The 21,382-nt window shown below is 47.4% G+C and overlaps 1 protein-coding gene across 1 annotated transcript in view; it reads right to left on the reverse strand.

Moving 5' to 3' along the window:
• The window catches only part of DIS3L (DIS3 like exosome 3'-5' exoribonuclease), a 67,610-nt gene extending 47,603 nt beyond the window's left edge, over positions 1-20,007 (reverse strand). The window contains exons 1-2 of the mRNA XM_077263270.1: positions 19,743-20,007; positions 17,300-17,453 (exon numbers count right to left, since the gene is read on the reverse strand). Of these exons, the coding sequence (XP_077119385.1) occupies positions 17,300-17,453; positions 19,743-19,869 (281 nt within the window). The 5' untranslated portion in view covers positions 19,870-20,007. The remainder of the gene's footprint in view (positions 1-17,299; positions 17,454-19,742) is intronic.
• Between the last annotated feature and the right edge of the window lie 1,375 nt (positions 20,008-21,382).

A 21,382-nucleotide genomic window follows, 5' to 3' on the forward strand; every position in this document is an offset into this window, starting at 1 on the left:
GTCTTCTGGAGTGACTGTTCAAGTCAGAGGGTGCGATGACGTATTAGTGTGCGCGCCGCCCTCTGCCTGAACAGTCAGTGCGGAGAGACGGGACGCTGAGGAGCAGCGGGCAGCAACGAGAGGTGAGTATGTCATTTTTTTTTTTTTTTTTAGTGCAGCAGCATTATGTGTGGCACAATGTTATATGGAGCATCTATGGGGCCATAAAGAACTGCATGGAGCATTATATGGGGCATATTTGTATATGAAGCACCTTATGGGGCCATAAAGAACTGCATGGAGCATTATATGGGGCTCCTGATTCAATATGGATATTCAAAAACACATAACCTACTGATGTATCAATTAATTTTACTTTTATTGGTATGTACTTTCGTTTTTGACATTTACCGGTAGCTGCTGCATTTTCCACCCTAGGCTTATACTCGAGTCAATAAGTTTTCCCAGCTTTTTGTTGCAAAATTGGAGGGGGGGGGGGGTAATCGGCTTATACTCGAGTATATACGATATATGTAGTTTCACAGAATATGAAGCTTGTGTGTGTATATAGATATATATCTCTATCTGCACACGCGCACTGTATATATACACAGTGGGGACAAAAAGTATTTAGTCAGCCACCAATTGTGCAAGTTCTCCCACTTAAAAAGATGAGAGAGGCCTGTAATTGACATCATAGGTAGACCACAACTATGAGAGTCAAAATGAGAAAACAAATCCGGAAAATCACCTTGTCTGATTTGGCAACATTTATTTTGAAAATTATGGTGGAAAATAAGTATTTGGTCACCTAGAAACATGCAAGATTTCTGGCTCTCACAGACCTGTAACTTCTTTTTAAGAAGCTCCTCTGTCCTCCACTCATTACCTGTACTAATGGCACCTGTTTGAACTTGTTATCAGTATAAAAGACACCTGTCCACAACCTCAAACAGTTACACTCCAAACTCCACTATGGTGAAGAACAAAGAGCTGTCGAAGGACACCAGAAACAAAATTGTGGCCCTGCACCAGGCTGGGAAGACTGAATCTGCAATAGGCAAGCAGCTTGGTGTGATGAAATCAACTGTGAGAGCAATAATAAGAAAATGGAAGACATACAAGACCACTGATAATCTCCCTCAATCTGGGGCTCCACGCAAGATCTCACCCCATGGGGTAAAAATGATCACAAGAACGTTGAACAAAAATCTCAGAACCACACGGGGGGACCTAGTGAATGACCTGCATAGAGCTGGGACCACCGTAACAAAGGCTACCATCAGTAACACACTACCCCGCCAGGGACTCAGATCCTGCAGTGCCAGACGTGTCCCCCTGCTTAAGCCAGTACATGTCCAGGCCCGTCTGAAGTTTGCTAGAGAACACTTGGATTATCGAGAAGAGTATTGGGAGAATGTCATATGGTCTGATGAAACCAAAGTAGAACTGTTTCGTAGAAACAAAACTCATCGTGTTTGGAGGAGACAGAATGCTGAGTTGCATCCAAAGAACACCATACCTACCTACTGGGGGTGGCAACATCATGTTTTGGGGCTGTTTCTCTGCAAAGGGACCAGGACGACTGATCCGTGTACATGAAAGAATGAATGAAGCCATGTATCGTGAGATTATGAGTGTAAACCTCCTTCCATCAGCAAGGGCATTGAAGATGAAACGTGGATAGGTGTTTCAGCATGATAATGATCCCATGCACACCGCCAGGGCAACAAAGGAGTGACTTCGTAAGAAGCATATGAAAGTCCTGGAGTGGCCTGGCCAGTCTCCAGATCTCAACCCCATAGAAAACCTTTGGAGGAAGTTGAAAGTCCGTGTTGCCCAGTGACAGGCCCAAAACATCACTGCTCTAGAGGAGATCGGCGTGGAGGAATGGGCCAACCTACCACCAACAGTGTGTGCCAACCTTGTGAAGATCTCTGTAATTGCCAACAAAGGATATATAACAAAATACTGAGATGAACTTTTGTTAATGACCAAATACTTATTTTCCACCATAATTTGCAAAATAAATCTTGCCAAATCAGACAATGTGATTTTCCGGATTTGTTTTCTCATTTTGACTCTCATAGTTGTGGTCTACCTATGATGTCAATTACAGGCCTCTCTCATCTTTTTAAGTGGCAAAACTTGCACAATTGGTGGCTGACTAAACACTTTTTTCCCACTGTATATATACATACACTTTTATAGAGTTTGACAAGTAGATAAGTTAGCGCTTTTTTATATTAGCTGCTAAAATGTTACCATTGGTGCCAGTGGAGATAATCACCTATTTGGTGATGCAGTAAAGTACGGAGCCACCCTTTCCTTCTCTCTGAAGCTGCTCACTACTCTTCTGGATAGGATGTACCAGTGCAGAGAGGAGCCAGGTAAGAGAAAGTGCCTGGCCACTGTGTGCTCATCTGCAATAAGATGTGTGCATGTGCGCACACATATGAGGCAGCATTCGCTCCATCAGTAACAGGGGAAGTCCCCAAGATGCAAAATGAGGGGGAGAAATCATGCACCAAGCTCTTGGACACACCAAGGTGACACCGAAACCCCCTCATTTGAATTAAAGAGTTATTTTTTTCAAGCACCATACAGTCACAGGTACAGTGCTAGTATGAATTTTCTAGGAGCTAAATTCCCTATAACACTGAATTGTTAGTTTAACGAGATTGTCCACTACATTTATATTGATGGCCTAACCTTAGGATAGGTCATCAATGCCTGATCGCTGGGATCCGACACCCAGCACTCCCGCCAATTAGCTGTTATAGTGTTTGCCGGAATTACTAATTTGGGGAGCTGGCTGTATACTTGTAGTGGCCGGATCCAATGTGCCCCCCCCCAAATGCAGAAGATGTCATCTATAAATCGTTTCCACATTAAAACATTGCGGAGGAAAAGAGGATTACTGTAGATGGCACTATCCTCAAAGTCAGCCATGTAGCAATTTGCATAGGGGGGCGCTACATTGGAGCCCATAGCTGTGCCCCGGGTCTGCAGATAGAAGTCATCCTGAAACATGAAAAAGTTCATTGCTAGAATTACAGTTAAAAGTTCAATACATAGAGAGATCTGGTCATTATGCATATTTGAACTGGCAAGTAGTTTGTGGACCGAATTGATCCCTTCAATATGAGGGTTGGAGGTATACAGGTCCTTCACATCTAGGGTGACCAAAATGGCATTGGGGGGAATGTTGCCTATATCTCCGAGTCCTCAGGAATGCACACGTATCGAGAATAAACGATTTGGAGGACTGAATCAAGGGGGATTTTGTCACAGAGGAGAGTCTTCGTCCCCAACGTCTGGACGAAATGTCAAAATTTTTTTTTTTACAAAGAGGCCACAATACCCCCTCCTCCAAGGCCAAATAAATCCAAAAAACGGATTCCATTCGTTTCACCCTTTCTCTTACATGTCTACACAGTTCCATCCGTAGACACTGGCACCTTTTGTCCAGTGCCCATCCAGACATTCCTGAATTTAAAGAAACCTTTTTGCCCTGTTTCAAACAGGCCCCCAACTTGAAAGATTCCCTAGTTAGGGCAGATTTAGGCCCAAAAAAAAGCATCACCACGTCAACGATTTCTCCAGAACCCTAGAACAGGGGACATTCCCCTGTTTGCACTGTACACAATGTAATAATGTCCAAAAGGGTGCAACTTTCCACCACCCATTCTCCGGAAAGAGTTTTAAAATTCCTGAATTCTTCACGTGTGAAACCTCCTGGGTTATTTATTTGATTAAATGCCCATGTGGCTTGTTGTACGTAGGCGAGACCACGCAACCCATACGCGATCGGATCTCAAAACACAAGTCTACGATTCGCTGTCAAAATCTTCTCCTACCCATCCCATTTCATTTTGTCAACAGGGGGGCACAATATCACCCACCTGAAATTTCAGGTGATTGAACACGTACCTTCCCCAAGACGGGGGGGGCGATAGGATAACACTTCTTCTTAAACGCCGAGAAGCATTTTGGATCCACACGTTGGAAACCCTTCATCCAAAAGGTCTAAATAGGGACTATGACCTAGCATCCTTTATATGAGGCCCTTTTCACACTTCAGTTACGTAGGGGTCCCTCTGACACTTTGGGTATACCTATACCACCCTCTGTTTGTAAATGTGTACCAGCCTCTATCTGCATACTTATATTTGCCTTCTTTTGGATATTGTGATGTCATGATACTCTATCTCTAAATTTATTGTCTCCAATTCATGACTTGTTTGCATATCCACCTTATATTACATCTGCGTGTGTCTAATATACCTCTCTTTTCCCGCAGAGCCGCTTATATTGATGCAACAATGTTTCTGCTGGATCTATGGGCACATCAGTCTCCTACTGGAACCACATCACTGGATTCCATCACCCTTTTTTCTTTGAACTCACCATTCATCCATTTTGCTTCCACATCCTACTATCACCCCAGTACCTCCCCCTCTCCTCCCACCAGCATGTGACCGCATTGTTTACTATCCTAGTTAAACCGTGGACCGCTCACACTCTGTCATTAGGTGACACGCACGGCCATACTGCTTCCGCTGATGTCACTTCCGGTCTCTCCGGATACTTCACTCATCGGACCAGGGTACTGCCCCCGGTCTATGTTAGGCGCGCGGCTCCCTGCCTCTACAGACGAGCGGTGGATACCGCGTCTGGGCCAGGAGCACACGCCATGCACGCAGCCTCAAGGTATTTAATCAGTGACTCACCAACGCTGCAGCCACCCTCTACGGTTCCTATGACGGCTTACCGTCAATCGCATACCTCATTACCCCACTTCATTTATTTGGCTATTCAGTATGATTTCACTATATTGTCTTACAGCGCATTCACCTTACGGCCTTAAACGAAGGTTACCGGTATGTACTTCTTAGGATAATCACATCACCTGCCACATGCCTTACTTCGCTACACTGGCTCATAACCATATTTCTATATCCTTAGCCCTTCACACAGACGTACGGTAGTTTATTTTCCTTTTGGCTCTTCTCATAAAAGTCCATTAGTACAGTATGTCCTCCTCCATTCCGTTCTCAGTCACACGTGCCTTGACACCACTGGTTTTTTCTGCATATTACACCTTATCTAATTTTCCATATGACCGTCATGTCTCAAGATTGACTCTGTTCAGCATTGCACTGTATATACTTTATTTTCATTTTTATATTTATTTATATATTTATTTTGTTCACATTATTTATGTATGTATATGTTTTCTCACATTGTAGTAACTGATGAAGGTCCCGAACTTGGGGACCGAAACGTTTGTTGGTACTACAAAATAAAACCTTTCAGCATTAAGTTGAGTGCCAGGTTCTTCTATCTATCTGCAAGAGAAATTGACATGCTGCGGTCTGGAGAGACATGCCGCAAGTCCATCTCCGCAGGTAAGCCGCGGGCGTCGGTGCACGCATAGTGGTCATGGAATTTCTTGAAGTCTCATCCACTATGCTTTAACATCTGGTCACTGCATGTTGGATGCTGCACAAGTACACAGCGTCCAACCCACAGTATCTATTGATCGTGTGCAGATACCCAAAAACAAAAAAAAAACAAATGGGAGACATGTCTGTTTTTGATCCAAATCAAAAAATACAAATCGCCCAATGTGGTATGAATCCATGGTAAAAAACAGAAAGCACTCATATGCCACTAATCACTGAGCCGTTGACAGAATATTCGAAAAACCTCTAGAATTATTTTTTCCTTGAGAAAATCAAGACGCGATTTGTAGAAATGAACGCAAGCACCAAATATGGATACAGCACACAAAGCAAACAAACAAAAAAAAGGTCAGGTTTTCACAAATAAGGGGGAAAGATGGCTGACAGTATGGGGACAGGACAGTGCGCGCTTTGTCTCATTCACATTGCTTTTTGGATCACTTCTCTAATACTTATCTGGGACTCAGTAAGGGTTTATGTAGATGATATTCACTGCAGGAATACATACAGGAAAGTAGGAGACCTCTGAGCAATCTATACCCGTGGATGTCCAAGGTGAATTGAACGATCTGGCTCATGGATTCAGGCATCCAAAATGTGAATAATGGGCAATTATTTGTAAACTTCATTAATGTGCAACAAGTGGCCATTTATTTATTGATCGGCACTTTATTTCAGTCAGTCGGACTTCGCTTCCACATCAGATATAGACTGCATTAGGGTTATTAAATAGAAATTAGCCTGGAAAACTAATCACTGGATGCATTTAATTGAACAGTAACAAAACAATGCAAACTAAAGCCCGTAAAGGTTATGTGCGCCTGCAAAATCCTCTGACGTCATTGACCAATTGAGCCTCCCACATTCACTGGAACAAAGGGGCTGTCGCTCTAGTGCGCCTGTCTGCCGATCATCTCCCGAGAAAACAAAGGGATTCAGTGACAAAATCTAACATGTCTGATCCTTCTTTTTCACACTATCTGTCGGGGAAAGTCAGGAGGACCCCAGGTACATAAGATGGTCGGTCAGCCCCTCCATATAGTCAAGATCAACAGACTTTGCTCTAATGCCCAAAAAATCTTAATGGCGAAGGGACATAAGACTTTGTGCCCATGATGAGCTCTTATTGCGTTGGTGACACAGCGTTTTACAGTTCCAGCAAAGTGGATGGGATTCATAGAAATCTCCGGCCCACTGTGCTTATTTTATATGCTGTGTAAACTGAACAGCGGGGCGTTTTTCCAATTCGCATTAGGTCAATCTTTCATGGGTACGTGGAGTTTTCTGTGCAAAATTTCCCCATACACTTGCATTAGATGTGGAAAATCAGCAGGTAAAAAAAGGAGATTTTTGTGTACTCACCGTAAAATCTCTTTCTCTTAGCCTCTAATTGGGGGACACAGGACCATGGGTGTTATGCTGCTGTCCACTAGGAGGCGACACTATGCATAATCTGAAAAAGATTAACTGTGGCTCCTCCTGTGCAGTATACACCCCTGGACGGCATCAGCCTTCTCCAGTTTTGTGCCAAAGCAGTAGGAGGAACGTAACATGAATAACATAATTATGCCTGTAAGAAGGCAACTATGTACGAGCTCAAGAAACAATATGAGAACTCAACAGTTACAACAGCCCGGAAAGGGCAACAGGGTGGGAGCTGTGTCCCCCAATTAGAGGCTAAGAGAAAGAGATTTTACGGTGAGTACACAAAAATCTCCTTTACTCTGTCGCCTCATTGGGGGACACAGGACCATGGGACGTCCTAAAGCAGTCCCTGGGTGGGAAGCAATGGACGAATATTGTGCAGACAGGCCCGTACACTTAGGGCACCGCCGCCTGCAGGACACGTCTACCCAGGCTCGCGTCTGCTGAGGACTGGGTATGAACCCTGTAGTGTTTAGTAAATGTGTGTAAGCTAGTCCAAGTGGCCGCCTTACACACTTGTGCCGAAGCCTGGTGCCGAATGGCCCAGGAGGCACCTACCGCCCGTGTAGAGTGTGCCGTAACACCGGCTGGAAGAGGAGGATTCTTAAGGCGGTACGCCTCTTGTATGGTGGATTTGATCAACCTGGCAAGAGTAGCTTTGGAAGCTGGCCTATCCTTGTGGCCGCCTTCCGGAAGGAGGAAAAGAGAATCAGACCTCCGGAAGGACGCAGTCCTAGACACGTATATATGCAAAGGCCTGACAAGGTCAAGCGTATGCAGAGTCTTCTCCACTCTATGAACCGGAACCGGACAAAGGGATGGTAGAGAAATTTCCTCATTGAGGTGGAAGTCGGACCAACCCTCGGAAGGAAGGATGGGACTGTACGAAGAACTACCTTGTCCTGGTGAAATACCAGGAAAGGCCATCTGCAGGAGAGTGCTGTCAGTTCAGACACCCTGCGTAGTGAGGTGATTGCCACCAGGAAAAAAAACACCTTCTGGGAGAGAAAGGCGGAGCGGGACCCCCTTAAGGGGTTCGAATGGTGGTTCCTGCAATGCTGTCAGGACCAGGTTGAGGTCCCACGTTTCTAGTGGTCGTCTGTAGGGGGGAACCAATCGGGAAACCCCCTGAAGGAAAGTCCTTACTTGCGGCTTGGTAGCAATGCGCTTTTGGAAAAGCACTGAGAGGGCTGACACATGGCTCTTAAGCGAGCCCGATGACAGCCTGGCCTCCAGACCCGCTTGGAGAAAACCAAGAACTTTGGGTAGGGAATAAGGGAGTGGGATCTGGCCACGAGATTCGCACCAGGTAAAGAAAACTTTCCAGGTACGGTAATAAATCTTGGCAGAGGCTGGTTTCCGTGCTCTGATCATGGTTCCAATGACATCTGCCGAGAGCCCTGCCTGGGTTAGAACCCAGGTCTCAAGGGCCACGCCGTCAAATTGAAAGCCCCTGAGTTCTGGTGGTAGAACGGCCCTTGTGATAGAAGATCGTGGCGGTCGGGGAGACGCCAGGGAGCGTCTGCTGTGAGTTGTACGATGTCGGCGTACCATGTACGTCTGGGCCAGTCCGGTGCAATGAGGATGGTTGGAACTCCCTCTTGTTTGATCTTCCTCACCACTCTGGATATCAGGGGGAGAGGTGGAAAAATATACAGAAGCTGGAACTGGGTCCAGTCCTGAACCAGAGCGTCTGCTCCGAGCGACCGCAGATCGTGTGTTCTGGCAATGAAGTTGGAGACCTTGGCATTGAAATGGGATGCCATTAGGTCCACATCCGGGGTCCCCCAGCGGAGACAGATCTGTTGAAAAATTTTCGGGATGGAGAGACCACTCTCCCGAGTCTATTCCTTGTCGGCTGAGGAAGTCTGCTTCCCAGTTGTCCACACCCGGAGCGTGGACCGCCAAAAGGACCGACCCTGTGTTCTCCGCCCAGCGGAGGATATGTGGCACTTCCCGCATCGCTTGGGTACTGCGGGTCCCCCCTTGATGAGTCACATATGACACAGCCGTGGCATTGTCCGACTGTATCCTGATGTGAGAGGCTGCCAGTAAGTGATGGAAAGCCCTCAATGCCAGAAGGATGGCACGAATTTCCAGGATGTTGATGGGCATGGACGCTTCCGCTGAAGACCACTTGCCCAACAGGAGCCCGCAGCTGGGCTGGGGTCCCTGGATGCAGGCGCAGTGTGCTGGCCCATTGCTGGGAGCTGTAGGATGCTGCCTGTACAGGCCCTACCTGAGGTGTCTCAACCCCCAGAGGGGGATAGGGAGGGTGCTGTTGTCACCTTCAGGGGCCTTTATCCTCGCCTCGACCTCAACCCAGAAACCAAAGGGAATTGGGGAAGGGGGGGGGGGGATCTCGACTTCGAACCAGCACCCGAGGGACTGGGGAAGGAGCAGCATGGGGAATAGCCATCTCAACTTCAACTGGGCACCCCATAATAGGGGGTCGAGGAAGGAGCCATGCCGGGAGTCTCACAAGAGACCCTCTTTCTTCATCTGCTAGTCGGAGGGCCAGTGCCTTATCCTTGGGAAGGAGCACTAGACCCCTGGAAGTGTTGAATAACATTCCCAGGAAAGTCAGGGACTGACTCGGGGTTGGTGATGACCTTTGTAGGTTGATTAACCAGCCCATGCGACTGAGAGTATCGGTTGTGATTGAGACGCTGAGCTCGCATTCCTTGAAGGTGGGAGCCTAGATGAGTAGGTCGTCCAGGTATGGAACGACTACTATGCCTCTAGAATGCAGGACGTCCATGGTTGCTGCCATGACCTTGGTGAAGACTCTGGGAGCCGTGGCGAGTCCAAAGGGGAGAGCCACGAGTTGGTAGTGGTCCTGGCCTATTGCAAACCTGAGAAACCTCTGATGGGCAGGTGCAATGGGTATATGCACGTATGTCTATGGAGGCGAGATATTCTCCCTTCTCCATGGACGCAAGATGAACCGAAGGGACTCCATGCGGAGTGACGGACCCGTACATATTTGTTGAGCTGTTTTAGGTCTAGTATGGGCCGTACGCTGCCTCCTTTCTTGGGAACTACGAACAGATTGGAGTAGAACCCTCGGAAGCGGTCGGTCGTGGGTACCGGTACTATGACTCCTGATTGGCAAAGCGAGGAGACCGCTTGGTGGTAGGCTCGAGCCTTGGCTGGCGGTTTTGCAAAAGTCGGCCGCCTACTGGTGTGGTGTTTTCCGGAGTCCGTGAGTCATGAGGAGGAGAAGTCTGGATTTTCCTCCTCTGGGCTTAGACTGGCCTGCTTTTGACTGCCAGGTCTTGTCCGACCTTTGCGTCGATCGTGAGTTGTCCCTGTGTGGGGAACGGTTACGATTTTGTACCGGACGTGAGACGGACCAGCCGGAGGAATTCCGAAAGGATCGGAATCGAGTTTGGTTACGCTTCTTGTAAGTGCGTTTAGGTTTCAGTTGGGGAAGAGAAGTACTCTTACCCCCTGTGGCGTTGGATATCATAGTGTCCAACTGTTCACCGAAAAGACTCCCACTGAGGTAGGGGAGGTGCGTGAGGGACTCCTTTGAGGCTGCGTCCGCTTTCCATTCCCGCAGCCAGAGGATACGCCGAATCGTGATGGCGTTTGATGCTATCCCCGCGACTCCCCTTGCTGAAACCAGAGCTGCATGGAGCATGTAATCTGCTACAACTGCAATTTGAACCGCTTGGTCCGACAGTTCAGGAGCGGATGCTTGGAAGGCTTGTAAATTCTTTGCCCAGGTCAGGATGACCTTGGCAGCCCAAGCTGAGGCGAACGCGGGAGCCATGGATGCCCCTGCTGCCTCGAAAATTGAACGAGCCATGCGTTCTACCTGCCGGTCTGCTGCGTCCCTGAGGGTTGAGCTATCTGGCAGTGAAAGGAGGGTCTGTGCTGCTAGCCTGGAGACTTTTAATCCACTTCAGGTGGATCTGTCCATTCCTTGGTGTCCTTCTGTGATTAACCAGCCCATGTTAGACAACAAATCTCATTAACTGATGTGTAAAGTTTTTGTCAGTCTCTAACCCAGGTATAACAAACCCTCTCTTACTGGGAAGGGGTACCTCGCCCCCAGATATTTGCGATTAGCGAATTTTTTCTCAGGCTGTAGAGCTGTTTTTTAAGGATCGCCTTAAACTCTGGGTGGTTAGAGAAAACCTTAGGCGGCTTCAGAGGTCCTTCAAAGGAAATCTTATGTTCTGGGACCTCTGGTGGCGGATCAGAAATGTCCAGCACCCGTGGATGGACGATATTATGTCCTCAACTAGCGCTGTATTGCTAGGAGGGATTGGGATCAGGGACCCCTCCGTTTCTCTGTCCGAGTCAGAGTCGCAGATGCCTTCCGAATCCTGTGTATCACTGAGGCGTCCCCTGCTGGGTGGGCTGGGGAGGAGGCCTTCTCTGGTTGGGGATTGCGGAGATCTGCATTGTCTGTCCCTGGAATGGGACGGTCTAGATGACCTGGAGCTACGGTGTCTCTCCCTAGAGGGGGATGACCGTGTGCTATGGGATGACGCAGATGGACTTGATCTATGGATCCGCTTGCGTCCTGACCTAGACGTGGATGTACCAGGGTCATCTTGTTCCTGAGTCAAGCTCTCCCGTTGTTGGGTAACGGTCATAGCCGGGGCATGACCCTGCAGAGCCTGAAGCAATGTGGAAGTTAGGTTATCTATAGACTGCGTCATAGATTGCGATATCTGAGTAGCCCATTCCGGCGTGGCATTAGACACCGAGGCATTGGCAGGGGCTTCTTGAGGCTGTGACACATTAGTCTGTATACAGTTCTGACAATGCGGGTACGTGCTACTACTGGGGAGAGCGGTCCCGCAGGCTGTGCAGAATGCATAATAGCAGATCTGCCTGGTTCTCTTGGACCTTGAGCCCTGCATAGTGCACAAAATGCAGAGGTGCTGCCAGCAGATGGACCTTACAGGGGTAGAGAACCTACAGGGGAGTCTTATAGGTAATATGGATTCACAGCTGAGTAAGAATAACCCAGCTGTGATCTTACCCCACCAGTGTGCCCCGAGGTCCAGCGCCGAAAATCCACAGTCCTGTGCCCCCCGGAGACTGGCTGCCTGGTCCTGGTCCTGCAGACCGGGAGATGCAGGGTTAATCTGCAGCCGAAAATGGCTGCAGAGACAGAGGAGAGAGGAGGAGAAGGGGGCGGAGAGCTGGAAAAAGGCGGCAAGGCTATAAAAAACCCGCCCTTTCTGTCTCGATCCGCCCCTTGTATGACACTGTAGAGTGTCATATTTGTCATCCGGGGGGCGGGGCGGGGGGCGGAGAGGAGGCTGCTGCTTCAGCTAGGCCGAAGCCGGGGCCTAAATTAGATGCCTGAGGCCCAGAAGGGCTCCAGGCCGGCGCGAAAGTCCGGGAGGGGGTCGGATCTGAACCGGACCCCTCCGGATTTGAAGGCAGGATGGCGGTGGGGCTATAAGCGGAAGGGGGAGCCCGGTAGGGGTCTCCCTGAGGCAGTATAGAGCTGGTGCTGCCGCAGAGACAGGGGCGCAGGGAGCCCTGTGTCTGTATGTGCCATGCCTGCCTGCACTCCCCCCGGCCCCAACAGGAGCCCGCAGCTGAGCTGGGGTCCCTGGATGCAGGCGCAGTGTGCTGGCCCATTGCTGGGAGCTGTAGGATGCTGCCTGTACAGGCCCTACCTGAGGTGTCTCAACCTAATACCCCCAGAGGGGGATAGGGAGGGTGCTGTTGTCACACCTTCAGGGGCCTTTATCCTCGCCTCGACCTCAACCCAGAAACCAAAAGGAATTGGGGAAGGAGGGGGGTCTCGACTTCGAACCAACACCCGAGGGGTTGGGGAAGGAGCAGCATGGGGAATAGCCATCTCAACTTCAACTGGGCACCCCATAATAGGGGGCCGAGGAAGGAGCCATGCCGGGAGTCTCACAGGAGACCCTCTTTTCTTCATCTGTAATCCCGTCGGAAAACGGAGTAAAAATCTTTAGGTGTGCCTCCTTTGCGACACTAAGCAAAAACTGGAGAAGGCTGATGCCGTCCAGGGGTGTATACTGCACAGGAGGAGCCACAGTTAATCTTTTTCAGATTATGCATAGTGTCGCCTCCTAGTGGACAGCAGCATAACACCCATGGTCCTGTGTCCCCCAATGAGGCGACAGAGTAATTGACGTGTATCTAGTCAGTTTCCGCAGTGGAAATGCATAAAAATATGCATGTAATCCGAACCCGAGAATGTCAAATACCAGGAGATTTCAAAAACAAAGCTTTATTTAAATCCTGACACATCAGAGACAAAATGCAGCATAAAAAACGCATTGAAAAAACACAAGTAACCTAAATTTACAAAATAGTTGCAGAAATTCGGCAACATCAAAAGCTCACCAAATACTGATTTGGGGAATGTAGCCTTAAACTTCCAAAAATATCATATTCACTGTACACACGGATAGTGATCTCGCTTATGACTTCAATAGGGGGATATTTGAGAAAAGCCAGATACGGACCGACCGTAGGTCTCCTGACCCAAACTCAACAGCCTCATAAGTATATATGAGGATGTCGTGTAAGGGTATGTGTCCACGTTCAGGATTGCATCAGGATTTGGTCAGGATTTTCCATCAGTATTTGTAAGCCAAAACCAGGAGTGGGTGATAAATGCTTAAGTGGTGCATGTGTTTTTATTATACTTTTCCTCTAATTGTTCCACTCCTGGTTTTGGCTTACAAATACTGATGGAAAATCCTGACCAAATCCTGATGCAATCCTGAACGTGGACACATACCCTTAGGGTCTTGTTTTTTAAACAACAAGAAGTCCGAACTCATCAGACAAGATGCAGATAGGTGGGCACCACCAAATTAAGTAGAAAAAAAGGGGGAAAGGGAAATGCAAATTTAAAATTTAACTTTGTTAAAAAAAAATCCAGCAACAAATCCTAAAATCAATTACCATGCATCTGATAGAGGTATATTGGACCACAGTGGGTGATTTTTTACGTTATAAGCACCACTGTGATCCACTAGGTCCCGAGTGATTATTGAACTCAGAGTTGCATTAGGTTTCAGTGAAATGGAGTCCCAACCGCTGTCCCTAAAATTAAAGGGAATGTCACCTCAAAAATCGTATATGAGCTAAGGCCACTGGCATCAGGGGCTTATCTACAGCATTCTGTAATGCTGTAGATAAGCCCCCGATGTAACCTGAAAGATAAGAAAAATAGGTTATATTATGTCGGTGGCCTTATCTCATAAGATTTTTGGGGTGACAGATTCCCTTTAAGGGTTGGATTCCAATTTCACTGCAAGGCACTGTTACGTTATTATAAATGACTTGTTTTTGGCATCATTGGTATAATGTACCATTGCTCCATAATGTGTCTAGATCCCTATGACATAAGGTCAACGTTTGTGTTCATGTATAAGACAAAGTTATGTGCACCAGCACTTTACAACATGGGTAAGTGTATGCAACCCTTATAACTTGGGTACGGGTAGTACATTTACTTTATGCCCCTACTTTCCACATTATCAGTTTATAATTACCGTAATGGTAGATCCTCTCAGCACAAGCACTTTATGATTGCTGCAATATTACTACATTTGCACTAGGAGAGTATGTGTTTATGTGATCTTCCAATAATGTATACTTATGTAATTTGTGGAACTGCCTCACACCCCAACCCCTTATTCCCACGGCTTCTATTGTGGATCCTATCTTTTCCTTCCTCAATAATTTTGTGTATAAGATTATGTATGTTACTTATTTTATCAATAAAATCATGTTTAATTTTTGAAGTCAGCACTTTAATTATCTTTATTTAAAGCTTGTGACGTATGATACACCTATGGTATATTAGAAACCTGCAGAATTGGACATTATGTCCTGAGAGGTACGAGATATGTTGAAAACCCTATGTTACACAGGGATTAATCTGTCTTAGAATTGTGAGGACTCATTAGTGGCATGTTGGCTTTCATATTACACACTATGCAAATTGCCTCTTCTGAGAAAAAGAGGACTTAAACTCTATAGCGCCACCTGTTGGAAGTAGCGATCCTACAACTCAGAATCAACCCTTTAACGAGTCGTGCAATATGACTTGGGATAAAAGCCAAATCAGTATCTCAATTAAAATTTGGCTTTTATCCTAAGTCATATTGCACGACTCGATAAAGGGTCGATTGTGACTTGTAGGATCGCTACTTCCAACAGGTGGCGCTATAGAGTTAAGTCCTCTTTTTCTCAGAAGAGGCAATTTGCATATTTAATTTCCCAGAGGAGCATTGCAAGGCGAATAAGCCTCCATACCTTGACAAGCCAGCTGGTATGTCACTCTCCATAAGGATAAATATTACACACTAGGAATACATACATTGCACACTCTCTGGTGTATTTAATTAATTATCCACTCTCTATATAGATTTGATTAATTCCTCACATTAAAGTGAGTATGATGAGTAAAGAACACCCCAATGGTGTATTAAATTATATCCTCACATTTGTAAGAGCGAGTTAAATTAGACTTCTTTGGTGTATTGGGGGGGCTCTACAGAGTGCCATCCATAATAAATGGGTGCCTTATATGGGTAATGATATCAACCAGTAAAGGCTGGCAGGTAGTATAAATTCATATAGAAGTGCATGTTAAAATATGATATTGAGCTGCTAGATGTATAGTCAGATTTCCTGACAGCAGCGCCGATGACCCCCGGTCTTATCCCCTCTGATGTTCACTATGGTGATAGTGGGAACTGACGGTCCGCCGCTATACAATGTATGCCGCTGAGAGCAAGAGCGGCTGGCTTGTTGAAAGCTGCCGCTCGATTAACATGCACTTACAGGGAGAGACAGCGCGCTGGTTAATCAAGCATGCTGACTCCCTTGGAAAACTGCCTGCGTCTCATACAATTAGAGACCATACAGGGATCAGAGTGACGCGCTAGCTCCTTAAAAATAAGTGCCCGTGTCTCATACAAGTGGAGACCCTGCGTGGATAGGAGCAGCGTGGTGCAATTGAGTAACAGTGTGCCAGTATCACTCCGAGATCATTACATCACAGGATTACGTCCCTGACCCGCGTTTCGCCGGGAAAACCTGCTTTCTCTAAGGGTGTTTTTTAAACCATGGCTGCTCTGGACATTGTGGTCCATACTTTGACTGTCAATTTCAGATGTGTGAAGATGGCCTAATAGTCAACATCAGGTACTAAAAGTACCTCTAGATGTTGAGTCTATTTTACAGATCTTTTGCATTCAATAAGTTGTCCTTGGGGTCCTGACACTTTATACACACACACCTCCCCCCCGGGTCCTGATACTTTATACACTTTCCCCCGGGAAAAGATTTTGGGAAATGACATTGTTAGGCTGTGTGCACACGTAGCAGATTTTTCGCTTTTTTTCGCTATAAAAACACTATAAAACCGCGAAAAAATTGCTCACATTAAGCATCCTATTTAATAGAATGCAATCCGCACTTTTTGTGCACATGCTGCATTTTTTTCCTGAGCGGAATCGCATTCCAGAAAAAAACGCAGCATGTTCATTAAATTTGTGGAATCGCGGTGATTCTGCACACCTAGGAATGCATTGATCTGCTTACTTCTCGCAGGGGGCTATGCCCACCATGCGGGAAGTAAGCAGATCATGTGCGGATGGTACCCAGGGTGGAGGAGAGGAGACTTTCCTCCACAGACTGGGTACCATATAAAATTGTTGAAAAAAAAAAAAGAATTAAAATAAAAAATCGTGATATACTCACCTTCGATGGCCCAGAAGTCTTCCCGCTTCTCAGCGGTGCACGTGGCCGCTTCCGTTCCCAGCGATGCTGTGTGTGAAGGACCTGCGATGACGTCGCGGTCACGTGACACTGACCGCAACGTCATTGAAGGTCCTGCACACAAAGCATCTATAGGAACGGAAGCCGCTGAGATCGGCTGTCTGCAGAAGGTGAGAATAACCATTTTTTTAATTATTTTTAACATTCTATCTTTTACTATTGATGCTGCATAGGCTGCATCAATAGTAAAAAGTTGGTCACACTTGTCAAGCACTATGTTTGGCAAGTGTGACCAACCTGTCAATCAGTTTTCCAAGCGATGCTACAGATCGCTTGGAAAACGCTAGCATTCTGCAAGCTAATTATGCTTGCAAAACGCTAGTTTTTAGCGGGAATATGCATGCCAATTCCGCATGCGATATACCCGCGGCAGGAGTTGCAGAATTGCCGCGGAAATTCTGCAACGTGTGCACTTAGCCTTACTCTCCTAGAAGAGTCCTACAGTCAGGTCTAGATGTGGCACCAGCAACGCATACATGGACAGTCCAAGGCGTCTCACATAACCATTCACTAACACTTTAGATTGAAACGTCGTCACTTGTTCAAAATTTATATTTGCTGATAAGAAAAATGGTCATTTCTTGTTCGCAATCCCAAAGCCAATGGATTTCAGCACTTACCTGCGCCCTCGCTGATGTTGGACAGCCTGGCACGCCGTCTGCATAAAGACGATGCCCCGTATCTCTGTAACCTCCAGCACCTCCTGATAGTCTTGGAGCACTTGACAGTCGGGGACCACATAATGTGTAAGATCTTCAGACAACAGCTTCCCATCTTAGAGAACACAGGATGCAAAGAAGAAAATATCTATAAATAAGTGACAATATAATATGTGCAATGGCTGAACATAACCATGGGTATAAATCCGCATGGGGCACAAGGTTAGATTTCCCTAATGTGCCTGTATATACACGGGAGGGCAGAGAGAATGCTCAGTATTGGGTCTGACAGGATGGTGAGCTATGATTACAGGTGAATGGAACCTATTGGTCTGGTACATCCACAGGAAAGGCAATAAATGTCCGACAGGTGCGAGAGCATAAGATATCGTCCTGCAGACATCAATGACGTGAACCCCCATTCCTAGACAGTCGTGGGCAGCACCTCGCCATACCCTGAGGATGTACCACAGACCCCTAAGGCTATGTGCACATGTTGCTGAATTGCCACGGAAATTTCCGCGGCAATTCCGCAACTCCCTGCCACGGGTAAAACACATGCGGAATTGGCATTCGTATTCCCACTAAACACTAGCGTGTTAGGCCATGTGCACACACTGCGGATTCCATTGCGGAATTTTCCACAGCGGATTTGATAAATCCGCAGTGCAAAACCGCTGCGGTTTTTCCTGCGGATTTAGCGCGGTTTCTTTTGCGGTTTCCTCTGCGGGTTTTCACCTGCAGATTTCTATTGGAGCAGGCATAAACCCGCAGCGGAATCCGCACAAAGAATTGACATGCTGTGGAATATAAACCGCTGCGTTTCCGCGCGTTTTTTTCCGCAGCATGTGCACTGGGGATTTCGTTTCCCATAGGTTTACATTGTACTGTAAACTCATGGAAAACCACTGCGGACCCGCAGCTGTGGATCCGCAGCAAAATCCGGAGCGTGTGCACATACCCTTACAAGCGTAATTAGCTTGCAGAATGCTAGCGTTTTCCAAGCATCACTTGGAAAACTGATTGACAGGTTGGTCACACTTGTCAAACATAGTGTTTGACAAGTGTGACCAACTTTTTACTATTGATGCTGCCTATGCAGCATCAATGGTAAAAAATATTATAAATAATTTAAAAAAATTAAAAATCATGAAATTCTCACCTTCAAGCGGCCCCGCAGCCCTCCAGCTCCTTGCGATGCTCCGTTCCCAATAATGCCTAGCGACAATGACCCCAGATGACGTAGCATCACGCGAGACCACGTCATCACAGGTCATTGCTGCAAAGCATCACTGGGAACGGGAGTGTACCGGGGTCTACCGTGCTGGGGTACCTCTTTCAGTACCACCCCATGTTTCAGGAGGTCCACTCTGCTTTGGCTGGAGTCTGAATGAAGGACGCTGGCTGGAATTGCTTGGTTACATGGGCGCATATAAAAGATCACTGCTTCTCCACGTATTTCCAGTGTGACAACGCTTTACTCACAGGACACAGAATATATATCACACAGATACAGAGGGCAGGCCAATTGAAAAGCGGCAGGCCAGACATACATTACAATAGCCGCAGGTGGCCGGAGCCTGCCGATATTTACTGTGGGAATTACAAAGGTGGGGGAGGTTAGAAGGGGGATATCTTGTCTCCTCTGCCCAGGGGCGCAGCCTGTGGGCTGATGCATTAGGGACATATATCTCACATGGAACCTATTATACATACATATAACTGCACATCATATTCTGGGTGCTGGGGGGTTCCATAACAGGGAGCATCGCGAGGAGCGGGAAGATTGCCGGGGACGCCAGAAGGTGAGAATATTATGATTTTTTATTTTAATTCTTTTTTTTTAACAGGTATATGGTTCCCGGGGCCTGGAGGAAAGTCTCCTCTCCTCCACCCGCACATGATTCGCTTACTTTGTGCATGGTGGGCATAGCCCTATGCGGAAAGTAAGCTGATCAATGAATTCCTATGTATGCGGAATCGCCAAGATTCCGCACAAAGAATGAACATGCTGCGTATTTTTCTGTGATGTGATTCTGCCGCGGAAAAATATGCAGCATTAACACAGCATTGCAGAATCCCATTGAATTCAATGGGCTGTGTTGTGTATGTGTGCACATAGCCTAAGATGGCAGGAGCGGCCGGAATTTCCAGGTATATAGCGATGTGGACGGGAGGGACCGTGGTCTAGGACCGGTGGGGCACAGTGACCGCACGGCCATCCATCACCCAGCTGTACCAGGAGCAGATAAGGAGCACAACAACTCCCAGAAGAGCAGAGCACAGTCTCCACAGGATGAGGTCCTCAGGGAAAAGGCGCCTCCTGTGATGGAGGGGGACATTATATATATATACAGCCCCGGTACCTCACAGTCACGCCCGCACCATGGAGGGGAGCTCTCACCCCGGGCACAGGTCTGGCACCGCGGACTCCCGCAGATGACGTCCTCCCTCAGGTAATGTTCTCGCACCGCCCGCAGTGTCCTGCCCCGCTGTGTCTTCAGGTGGAGGATCCGCTCGGTCTTTAGCATAGTTCCGGCCTAGTACAGTCCGAGCCGGGGCCTTTCCTGCCTCTCCAAGCCCGGGAAAGTGTGGCCTCCCTCCAACAACAGCACAGGGAGACACGCCCACCAGACACGCCCACATACTACATGTTGTGAAACCTTAGACGCCCCCAGTGCTGTGTATATGTCACGTGCAAGTGTGTAACCATGGCAATAAGCAGACGCCCATCTTACCCAGCCCGTGACCTGTAGACAGAGCAGTGCCATGTATTGTGCTGTGCCGTGTGTCTCCGCTCTCTGTCTCTCTTATCTATTTCTCCCTCTCTCTCTCTTTCTCCTCTGGTCTCTCTCTTTCTCCTCACTTTGGTCTCTCTCTCTCCTCTGGTCTTTCTCCTCTGGTCTCTCTATTTCTCATCTGGTCTCTCTCTCTTTCTCCTCACTTTGGTCTCTCTTTTTCTCCTCTGGTCTCTCTTTCTCCTCTGGTCTCTATATTTCTCTGGTCTTTCTCCTCTGGTCTCTTTCTCCTCTGGTCTCTCTCTCTCTCCTCTGGTCTCTCTCTTTCTCCTTTGGTGTCTCTTTCTCCTCTGGTCTCTCTCTCTCCTCTGGTCTCTCTCTCCTCTGGTCTCTTTCTCCTCTGGTCTCTCTATTTCTCCTCTGGTCTCTATTTCTCCTCACTCTGGTCTCTCTCTGTTTCTCCTCTGGTCTCTCTGTTTCTCCTCTGGTCTCTCTCTCCTCTGGTCTCTCTCTTTCTCTTCACTTTGGTCTCTCTCTGTTTCTTCTCTGGTCTCTCTCTCTTCCTCCTCTGGTCTCTCTCTTTTCCTCCTCTGGTCTCTCTCTTTTCCTCCTCTGGTCTCTCTCTCCTCTGGTCTCTTTCTCCTCTGGTCTCTCTATTTCTCCTCTGGTCTCTATTTCTCCTCACTCTGGTCTCTCTCTGTTTCTCCTCTGGTCTCTCTGTTTCTCCTCTGGTCTCTCTCTCCTCTGGTCTCTCTCTTTCTCTTCACTTTGGTCTCTCTCTGTTTCTTCTCTGGTCTCTCTCTCTTCCTCCTCTGGTCTCTCTCTTTTCCTCCTCTGGTCTCTCTCTTTTCCTCCTCTGGTCTCTCTCTTTCTCCTCTGGTCTCTCTCTATTTCTCATCTGGTCTCTCTCTCTCCTCACTTTGGTCTCTCTATTTCTCCTCTGGTCTCTCTTTCTCCTCTGGTCTCTCTCTCCTCTAGTATCTTTCTCCTCTGGTCTCTCTATTTCTCCTCTGGTCTCTCTGTTTCTCCTCTGGTCTCTCTCTGTTTCTCCTCTGGTCTCTCTTTCTCTTGTCTCTCTCCTCTGGTCTCTCTCTGTTTCTCCTCTGGTCTCTCTGGTTTTCCTCTGGTCTCTCTCTGTTTCTCCTCTAGTCTCTATGTCTCCTCACTCTGGTCTCTCTCTGTTTCTCCTCTGGTCTCTCTGTTTCTCCTCTGGTCTCTCTTTCTCCTCTGGTCTCTCTCTGTTTCTCCTCTGGTCTCTCTTTCTCTTGTCTCTCTCCTCTGGTCTCTCTCTGTTTCTCCTCTGGTC

Source organism: Ranitomeya variabilis, chromosome 5 (assembly GCF_051348905.1).
Source record: "Ranitomeya variabilis isolate aRanVar5 chromosome 5, aRanVar5.hap1, whole genome shotgun sequence".
NCBI lineage: Eukaryota > Metazoa > Chordata > Amphibia > Anura > Dendrobatidae > Ranitomeya > Ranitomeya variabilis.